The 10332-nt window shown below is 60.0% G+C and overlaps 3 protein-coding genes across 3 annotated transcripts; 2 read left to right on the forward strand and 1 right to left on the reverse strand.

The window, feature by feature from the left end:
* Positions 1-2215: 2215 nt before the first annotated feature.
* On the forward strand, positions 2216-3454 carry CCM_07343 (endothiapepsin precursor; the record flags this gene model as incomplete). The annotated part of the gene is made up of 1 exon (XM_006672484.1): positions 2216-3454. One exon carries the CDS (start codon positions 2216-2218, stop codon positions 3452-3454), a length of 1239 nt encoding a protein of 412 aa, XP_006672547.1.
* A 1037-nt stretch (positions 3455-4491) lies between these two features.
* CCM_07344 (SH3 domain protein) lies at positions 4492-8083 on the forward strand (the record flags this gene model as incomplete). Its single annotated transcript, XM_006672485.1, has 2 exons — positions 4492-6370; positions 6423-8083. 2 exons carry the CDS (start codon positions 4492-4494, stop codon positions 8081-8083), a joined length of 3540 nt encoding a protein of 1179 aa, XP_006672548.1.
* Positions 8084-8391: 308 nt separating this feature from the next.
* CCM_07345 (gamma-tubulin complex component GCP4, putative) lies at positions 8392-10209 on the reverse strand (the record flags this gene model as incomplete). Its single annotated transcript, XM_006672486.1, has 1 exon — positions 8392-10209. One exon carries the CDS (start codon positions 10207-10209, stop codon positions 8392-8394), a length of 1818 nt encoding a protein of 605 aa, XP_006672549.1.
* Between the last annotated feature and the right edge of the window lie 123 nt (positions 10210-10332).

The raw sequence follows: 10332 nt of genomic DNA on the forward strand, positions 1-10332 counted from the left end.
GCACGAGCGTCTGCACCTGCGCGGGCGAGTCGGGCAGGGCCACGACGGCGGGCGCCGCGTCGGCGGCGGGCGCGGCGTAGCTGCTGCAGAGGTCGGCGAAGCTGGCGTCGGTGGGCGCGACGAGGCGCACGCCTTCCGCGCCGAGGGAGACGAAGAACTCGGCCATGGTTGGGTTGGGGTTGGGGATGGGGGAGGCAAGGCGAGGGACTGCCGCGGAGGCGAGATACATTTGTACTGGGCGCGAAATCAAGGAACGGCCGGATGCGACTCTGACTGCGCGCCCGCACCGTGGTGGCATGGGAGCATGGCGGGCTTGTGGCCCTAGCTGGTTGATGTGATTCGTCACCGAGGTCATGTGTGAAGCCTGACAGCGGCAGATTTACGAGGGGGATGGAATCATGCCACGTCAATGGGGGTTATAAGATAGGTGTAGTACTGGCACCATATTACCACTGCATGCTAATCCCAGTAGCTTTGCAGCGCACCTTGCATCGTTTGCTTGGTCTGAGGTGAAAGTCGTCGACCCAGTCTGTCAAGTCTGGCAAGCTTCAGGAATATTTGTTATGTGAAGAGTTGAAGCTGAGTGAACCAAGTGCAAGAGCAACAAACTGAATTCTTGCCAAGAGGCTTGCCAAGAAAGCATGGCGTTCATTTCCGTAAAGTAGCCTCGAAAACCAGCCCTGTCATGGCTGACCCCGCACATCATCGATCGGTAATAAAGGGGGCGGCGTTCTTTCTTCATCTCCGCCCCGAAACTGGGCGTTTTCTAGGTTTTCTGTGTCCGAGACAACGGGCTGGTGCTAAAGAAATGAAACTGCCCGCAAACATACATGCCTTGATACCCTGTTTGCCTGATCAAAAGCTGCGGACGGGAAACTCGATGGAGATGTGGAAAACGGGTGGTGCAGGACCAGCCGCTTGTTGCCGATGAGATGATGTCGGTGGCGCCTCCTTGTCTTGTGATGGGGCAAAGAAGCTCAAGGTATGTCATTAACGGGGAAATGGCGAGTCATGCAAAGAACGGTTCTTGTTCGGCCGATTGCAACACATACATACCCGCGGTAATATTATTGCATAATGACAAGTCCCTCGTTCATTGAGGCTGAGAGTCCGGATTGATCACCTCGACAGCAGCCTCGTCTGGCCTTTGCTTGCCATTCGACCCGTGCTACCACTATTGGATAGTTAGTCAAGATGCATCCGCCTACCAGTCACTACGCCAGAGTTCGCTCGGCACAACAGCCTTCTGCCGACACTAGTACTTGGCACGCGTTGCTCTGACCCTATCATCTCGGTCGCTCGGTTCGTCTGCCGGGGTGAGTTACTTCATGTGGGCGTGAAGAACGCAGTTTCCGCTCGACCAAATGCGTCAGGTTGACTGTGCGTTAATCACCGACGTCATACATAGCCGCCTGCTTAAATTCGTTAGGCACCAAGCTGCTCCATCTCAACTCTCGGTAGAACAAGTTCCTCGTCGGTGCTCGATAGTTGTCGGCGTACTACAACATGCATGAATCTGTTCGGTTAACAAAAGCCCCCAACGGGATGAGCTATCCCAACTTGGCAGTTGAATCTGCGGCCTAGCGCCTGATGAGCCACTCACGAGCGACCAACGGAGTAGCTTATTTCCAATCACTCACCCTCCTACTTGTTCGGGTTACATTAGTCCACGAATACTTGTGGGGGTTTTCCACCGACGGCTTCTCCTGACCGTGCCACCTTCTCTTCTTTCTTGTACCGCCCGTGAGACGGAAGAAAGAAACCTTGGGTTAGGCTCTTGCTTGAGCCGTACGGCGTTCCACTATGAAGGGGGAGCTTCGTTACTAGGACGCTTTTTAGCTGGGAGATGTCGTGATGCGACTGCCGACCTTCCAGTTACAGGCTGCCCGTTGGTCTCCTCTGTTTCGTATTGTCGGCATGTCCACCGTGCTGATCTCTGTGCACCTACCCAAACCATCGCCAACTGCCCTGATAGGCTAGCCTCCCTACTTTCAAGGCCATATCACAAAGTGACAGTGTATGATGGGAGCAGATTACTCGGTAGTCATGCGAGCGATGCGGTGCTGTCAATGACCGCGGCCGAGATGCCAAGCAACGCCCCTCGGCCAACTACAAAAAGATTGAGATCTCCCGCCACCTCTTGGCAGACGATGGATCTTAGCATCTCCATCACTCACCTTGGCTCTTTTCGTCTCACCCCTCTTTCACCTCCACAATGAAGACCGCTGGCACTTTTGTTGCTCTGGCCGCTGCCGCCGGCAGTGCCGCCGCCGCCCCGGCCGAGAGCTCCGGCCTCACCTTCAGCGTCCCGGCGCACAAGAACCCTGTCCAGCGCAACCCCATTGCCGACGCGCACTATGCCCTCCGCAAGTTTGCCAGCCCCGAGACGATCCAGGGCATCGAGGCCGACCTCCTCGCCCGGCGCGCGGCCGTCCCCCTGGCCCGGCGCGGGGAGAACGCCACGGTCGGTGCCAACCCGCACGGCCCCACGCCCGGCGTCGACACCTCGTACCTCTGCGAGGTCAGCATCGGCACGCCCTCGCAGAAGCTCATGCTCAACTTTGACACGGGCTCCAGCGACCTGTGGGTGTTCAGCACCGACACCACAAAGTCCGAGACCAAGGGCCAGACCCTCTACAAGCCCGCCCAGTCGAGCTCCTCCAAGCTCCTGCAGGGCTTCAAGTGGGCCATTGGCTACGGCGACCAGAGCTACAGCAAGGGCATCGTCTACCAGGACGTTGTCAAGGTCGGCAGCGCCAGCGTCGCCAGCCAGGCTGTCGAGTCCGCCCAGGAGGTCTCGTCGCAGTTCACCAACGACGCCGGCAGCTCCGGCTTGCTCGGCCTCGCCTACGACAAGGGCAACACGGTCAAGCCCACGCAGCAAACGACGTGGTTCTCCAGCATCAAGAGCAGACTGGCACAGCCGCTTTTCACCGCCCGTCTGAAGCACCAGGAGGTCGGCTCCTACAACTTTGGCTACATTGACAAGTCCCAATACACTGGCGCCATCTCGTACACGCCTGCCTTTACCGACGATCTCGGCCACCGTCTCTTCAACGCCACCGGCTACGCTGTTGCGGATGCCGATCTCAACGACCGCGTCATCACCGGCACCGCCGATACCGGCACCTCCATTGTCTACCTCCCTACCGATGTTGCGTCGGACTACTGGAGCCACGTGGACAGTGCCCAGCAGCAGGAGGTCGCCGCGGGCCAGTACCTGTGGACATTTGACTGCGACGCTAGCCTCCCTACCTTTTCTTTCGGTGTTGGGAATGGCCGCATCACCATCCACAGCGACAACATCAACTTTGCTCCCGAGCAGGGAACTTGCGTGGGTGGCATTGGTGGTATTGGTGGTAGCCTGGCCATCTTTGGCGATGTCGCCTTGAAGTCTGGTTTCGTCGTGTATGATGATGGCAATAGTCGTCTTGGCTGGGCCGAGGGTGCCTAAATAATAAAAAGTGTATATTTATAGTATATAATCAATAATCAACCGTTATAGACATGGACCGAAATTTCTGGTATGGACATCATGAGTTTCAAGTCTGGGGTTCTCGGGGAATAGTTCGTGGAGCAACGTGGGAGTCGGTAGAGTTGGAATGAACCACTAAAAGCTCCTACTGGTCGTTATTGATTGGAATTCTTCTAGGAAATTTACCACCATATTAGCTCTGCTAATAGTTGTTACTGCGAGCCATCTGCCGCAGAGATGAAACACAAGCATATAGGTCATCAGTTTCAATATGCCGTCTAAATGCAGTGATAAGAGGCTAAAATCATACTGCTTAATACTAGCTTTATCGCTAACGAGTTTGATGTCCCTGTTCTTTATTATGCATATGCACGAGTGATCGAGTCACCCCGACTGTTGCTGGCGCTCACTGCACCGCCACAGAAGAGGGCACGAATGTGGCGCTGTGCAACAGAGGCAACGTTGGTGGCGGGAAGTCGTCCACCGCTATCCTCCCGTGGTTTCAGCCTTTTAATTCTGTGCTACCTGGAGGGACAAAGAAAAGATGACTCGATGGCCTGCACAAATGACTATGTGACTAACTGTACGCTTCACGAGCGCCTGACTAACCCCCCCCCGCCTGAGCTTCGGTGGCTGAGGCATCCCATCACCGCCTTCCCTCGCTGACGTCGCCACCTCCACATCCACAACAAGCTCCCGCCTGAGCCTCCTCATCTGAGCCGCTCGCCGCAGCCTGCGCCTTTCTTGCCCCATCACCGACCGGACCTGCACCGAGCTCTTCTCGTTGCTCGCCCGCCATCCCCTCCCGCTGCTGAATATCTTCTACGTCGACAATTCACCTATACACCGACATCGTCCCATCTTCTTGGTCGCCGCCTGCCCGCTCGTAGGCAGCCTTGCCCCACCTCTTCCCGACGCAACCACCCCTAGGACTCGCCAACAAACATCTCAACTGAATCGCCTGTTGTGCTGCTGGAGGACAGGCCGCTGTGTCCTGTGAGCCATTCGCATTCACCATGGTCGCTCCCTTCCGAGTCAAGGCTCTCTTCGAGTACACCTCGCCCCATGATGATGATCTCAACTTCCCTCTCGGCCAAGTCATGACCGTCACGGAGGAGGAGGATGACGAGTGGTACGGTGGCGAATACGTCGACGAAGACGGAGTCAAGAAGGAAGGCATCTTCCCTCGCAACTTTGTCGAAAAGTTCGAACCTACACCACCTCCCCGCCCTATGCGGACACGAACAAAAAAACCCGACGATGCCCCAGCTCCCCAGCAACAGCCCAAGCCCGAGCCAGAAAAGCCAGAGCCGGTGCTGGTGACTGCTGCCTCTCCATCCACTCCGGCAGCCCTTCCTCGGGATGAGCCCGAGCCCGAACCCGAGCCGGAAGTAGAGGTTCCAAAATCTCCGGAGCCAAGGTCGCGACCAGTGCCCGTGCCTGTCGCAGCGGCCGCACCCCCAAAAGCTCCTGCCACAAACACCGCACAGCCTCCCAAGCCTGCTCCGCGCGAGGCACCAGCAGCCGCTCCCGCCCCAACCCCGAAACCGAAGTCTTCCGGACCCCCGCCCGTTGTCGATAAGCCGAGCAGCAGCTCATTCAAAGACCGCATTGCCGCTTTCAACAAACCCGCGGCCGCGCCTGTCGCACCGTTCAAGCCCGGCGGCCTTGGAGGTTCAAGCTTTATCAAGAAGCCATTTGTACCCCCGCCCCCCAGCCGCGACGCCTATGTTCCCATTCCACGGGAGCAGGTGACTCAAAAGATTTATCGTAGATCCGAAGACCCCGAGATTAGAGAGCAGGAGGCCCAGAACCAAGAACAGGCTGAAAAGGCTGGGTTGTTTCCGACCGAGACTAAACAGGAAGCCGGTGACGAAGAAGAAGAGCAGCCCAAGCCAACCAGCCTCAAGGAACGTATTGCTTTGCTCGCCAAGCAACAGCAGGAGCAGGCCCAGCGACACGCAGAGGCCGCCGTCAAGAAGGAAAAACCCAAGAAACCGGCCAAGAAGAAGCCCGAAGTACCGGGTGGTGAACCCCTTGAGGATGTCGATGTCGCCGATCTCGCACCGCTCGAAAGGAGAGATACCGAAACCACAATTGGCCGTACTTCTCTTGAGGAGCAAGCACCTGCCCAGGCTCCACCACCAAGACGCAAGGCATCTCGCGGTCCCGCTGCCGAATCTCCACGCGACGGTAATGAGGCGGATATGTCTGGAGCCGGCGATACTACAGAGGGCCAAGATGATACATCGGAGCGTGAAGAAGAAGGTGAAGCATCACAGCGTCGTACTTCAGAGACCGCCCCTACCTCTCCGACTCTGAGCCGTGCTCCTGCAGCCAAAGACGATCGACATAAGGTCACTGAAGAATCGCAGGCTGAAGAGGCTGAAGCAGAAGAAGAGGAAGAGGAGGAGGAAGATATGGATCCTGAAGTCCGACGTAAGGAGGAGCTCCGTGCAAGAATGGCTAAAATGAGCGGTGGTATGGGTTTCCACGGCATGTTTGGTGCTCCGATCCCCCCCGCGGGTGGTCTACCGAAGAGAAGCAAGCCAGAAAAGGCCCCCAAAGAGGATGCAGAGAGCCGTCCAGATGATACGCAGCGCTCTGCGCCTCCAATTCCGACACCCATGGCACTGCCCGGTATCGGAGGTCTGAAGAAATCACAGGAGCGCGAAACTGAACAAGACGACGACAATGAGCCGACCCCCAGCTTGCCGTCGCCACCTACTGTGCCTAGCAGGGCGCCAGCCATTCCCAAGCTAAACGACGCTGATGCCGACCAGGAAGAGAGTGATGACGACGGTGCTACCCCAGGTCCTGCCTCTCGCTCAGACGCGCCGCGTGCTCCTCCGGTGCCGAGCGGGCGTCCTGCGCCGCCACCTGTTCCCCCAGAGCGTGAGTAGATCTGTAAATCAAACCTGTTATACTTTGTTAATGATTTCTGTAGCACCACGGCCGCCCGTTTCACCCCCTGTGCCAGCCATCAGGTCTGCGACCGAGGGCTCCGAGTCAGACGATGAGCTCTCTGCGGGAAGGGATCAATCCGACCCCATGTTAGCACAATCACCGCGACTTCCGTTGCGATCGCCACCTCTGTCCCCGCGGTTTGCAGAGCCCCCGTCTGCGAATAAGCGAAACAGCCGACCGCCTCCTCCTATCCCGGGCGTCGCGTCGATGTTGCCCCCTGCTGCAAGCCGACCACCCCCGCCTCCGCCTCCGGGTGGCGTCAGTCGTCCGTCGATGACTGCTGATATACCTCCCGTTCCACCATCCAGACCTTTAAAAGCAGGGGATGAGGCTGGTGAGGAAAGCACAGAGTACGAGGGTGACTATGACACTGATATTGCATCTTCAGTCCCCCACAAGGACGCATTGAAAGCCCATGCTCGTGATTCAAGTGTGGACGATAGCCTACTTCAGTCACCCACGACTGAGGTCCCTGCAAGCCGCCCTCCGCCCATCCCGCCAAACTCACCACCTCGTGCTATTCCGCCACCGGTACCGGCAATTTCCCCGGTAGAGAATAAGCGGCGATCTGTTGATATACCTCGCGCAGCTCCACCACCACCACCAGCTGCGGCTCCACCGTCTGAGGATTCCGATCCCTATAGCTACGCCTCCCCTCCGATAGGCGCCAGCTCAAGTAGAACCCCGAAGATTGCAGAAGAAGCCTACTTTGCAGATCCGGGTGTTTCGCCCACTGCGACTGCAACCACTGGACGACGCCTGCCACCCCCACCAGCAGCCGCGAGCGGCCGCACATCCATGGAAGGTACACGCACAAGCACCAGTAATAGGCGCTCCGTTGATCTCCATAGACAGTCACTGGAATCTGGGTTCATTGCCAACGATGTTGATCTGGCTGTTCAAAGTGGTTGGTGGAAGCAGGCAGATCAGCTACCCCCCGTGCTACAAGGTCGCCGCGATATTTTCTTCGAATCGGAGGAATCGACCACGAATAACCAAGGCGCGAAAACGATTATTACACGCGGAATCTTTGTTCTATACCAAGACTACTCGCAGACCATCATCACCGTCCGATTCGATCCCTATGCCCCTGCCGATGTTGAGCTAAGCCAGAAGCACGAAGGTCCTCCCCGCACACTCCGCCAAGACGAGATGGAAGAATTTCATGACAGATTTGGTCGTCAGATTGTCGAGGTCGCAAGTACCAAAAAAGACACCGTTGTCGGCGATGGCTCACCGCAAAGTCTGGTTCTCGAGCTACTCCGTCCCTTGAAGGGTGCTCTGTGGCCCGTGGGCACCCGCGCGTACGGCGCCCTCGTCTACTCCAACATGGCCAATGCCTCGACGCAGCAGCACGACGTCATCCGCCCCGGCGACATTGTGTCGTTTCGCAACAGCAAGTTCCAGGGCAAGCACGGCGCCATGCACGCCAAGTACAGCGCTGAGGTGGGCAAGCCGGACCACGTGGCGATTGTGGCCGAGTGGGACGGCACCAAGAAGAAGCTGCGTGCCTGGGAGCAAGGCCGCGAGAACAAAAAGGTCAAGTTGGAGAGCTACAAGCTGGATGATCTGCGCAGCGGCGAAGTCAAGGTGTGGCGCGTCGTGGCGCGCAACTGGGTGGGATGGAACAGCCAGCCTTAGTGGAGCTGGCTGGATGGAAGAGAGAGGGGGGACAGGCCACCATATTTGCAAGTTTTGTTGTAATGAAAATCATCTTTGGTTTTCCGATGCTAGTCATTCCCCGCGTGTTGAAATGGCCACCTTTTGTTGCCTATCGTGTGAGATTACAATGAGCGCGAGGAAGTTGGGAGCATCACCGTGTCGTTTATAATTATCATGCAGCAGTATTAAAGCGCATCAGTCCTTTCCTCTCATCGTGAAGAGTGCATCCTCAACTCATGAAACAAGACTCTTGTTGTAATTACCACCCTCTTGCCCCCGCCAGTCATCTAACTACCAAACTTGAGCTGCATCAGCAGCCTGTTGAGACCGCCCACCCTCGCCGGGCGGTACGCTTCCCCCGGCGCCAAGTCCTCCATCTGCGCGGCGACAGCTGTCTCGCCCTCCCACGTCTGCAGGAAGGCCTCGTCGACGCTGAGCCGCTCGAGCGCGGCGACGACGTGGTCCATGCCAGCGCGCACAGAGGCCGCCACGGCGCGCAGCTGCCGCAGCACCTGGGCCTCCTCGGCAGCGAGGTCGGTGAAGGCGTCGACGACGCCGGCGTCGGTCTCGAGGTCGCGCGACGTGAAGATGCCGTGCAGCCGGTGCGCGTGCGTCACGAGGTGGTCCATCTGCACCAGCAGCGCGTGCAGCGGCCGCGTGTACGCGTCCTGCGTCAGCAGCAGCCGGTGCACCAGCGTATCGAGGTACACGGCGTGCCCGGTGGCGAGCGTCTGCTGGTCGTGACGCGCGTGCCGGGGAGGAGCAGGCGTTGTGGTAATGTCGTCATCGTCGCTCATGTCCATGTCGTCGGGCGGCGGAGGAGCAGTAGTATCCTGCTGGGCAGAGTCACCCGTGAGCCAGGCGCGGAAGCCGCGCCACGAGCCGGCCACGACCTCGGTCTGGAAGTAGGCCTCGGTCTCGCCGAGGAAGAAGACGGCGGCGCTGGCGGCGGTCCATGTGCCGCGCAGGACCTGGGCGCGGGCGGACCAGCGCTGGCGCAGCTCCTGCGCGTGCGCGCCGGCGCCGCGCGGGCCCGGGTAGTGCCGGCGCAGCGACGTCAGCTTCCACAGGCCGGTGAGGCGAATGTGCGCGCGGCGCAGCGCGACGAGGTACGCGTGCGCGCAGCCGTACAGCTGCATGTCGGACGGGCCGAGCACCATGTCGACGGCCGGCGGCAGCCGCATGGCGAGCACGACGGGCACGGAAAAGAGCAGCGCGTGGAAGGGCGCGTCGGCGAGCCGCGCGACGGCCGCCGCGCTCAGCCCGGGACGCGCGAGGGGGGGGCTGCTGCTGTCGGGTCGGGCCTTGACGAGCTGCAACCGGAGGAGGTCGCGCGCGCGGTCGAGAAGCGCGTCGCCGTCGTGGTCGCCCGACGACGACGGGTGGCGGCGCTGCTCAAGCGAGGACAGCGACGCCCAGGCGCGGGCGAGCGCGGCCGAGACCTCGCCGCTCTTGACCGTGACGTTTCGGACGGCGTCGTCCTTGTCGGGGGGTTGCGCGGCGGCGGCGAGGTTCCCCGCGCGCCGCCAGCGGCCGCGGATGCGCTCGTCGGCCTCGTGCGTGAGCGCCATGGCGAACTCGCCGCGGCCGAGCAGGAAGAACTCGCGCAGCAGCTGCATGGTGGACATGACCTCGGACAGCGGCAGGATCTGCTCGAGGATGTCCTGCGAGAGCGACTGCCGGATGTCGCGTATCGTGCCGGTGAAGCTGGCCGCGCTGAGCGGCGACGCGAGGTCGGCAATGGCCTGCAGCTTGGCGGCCGTGTTGTGGAAGCCGCTCGTCGTCGACAGCGTCGTGCCGCTGGCGCCGCTGCGCGCGCGGATCTGGTTGAGCGAGCGGCCGATGAAGAGCATCGAGCGCGCCGTCGCCGGCGTGACAAACGCCGGGAGCAGGTCGGCGACGGATACGTAGTCCTCGTCCGGGCCGTCGGCGGGGCGCACAAAAAAGTCGTCGTCACCGCTGCCGCCGCCGCTCGGCAGCCGGCCGTAAAAGATCCACGCCGCCACCTGTCGCAGCCAAGCCGTCTCGGCAGCCGCCACGAGCGACTGCGCAGCCTCTTCGACGTCGCGGTAGCCGCTCTGCAGCTCTGCGCGCAGGCGATCCATGGCGCGCGCGGCGCAGCACGCGGGGGCCTCGAGGAAGCGCACCACCTCCCAGAGCCACTCGAGGCGGCGGGTCCAGGGCTCAAAGGCGCCGACGACGGCCGTCAGGGGGCACGATGGCGTAGG

Source organism: Cordyceps militaris, assembly GCF_000225605.1.
Source record: "Cordyceps militaris CM01 unplaced genomic scaffold CCM_S00006, whole genome shotgun sequence".
NCBI lineage: Eukaryota > Fungi > Ascomycota > Sordariomycetes > Hypocreales > Cordycipitaceae > Cordyceps > Cordyceps militaris.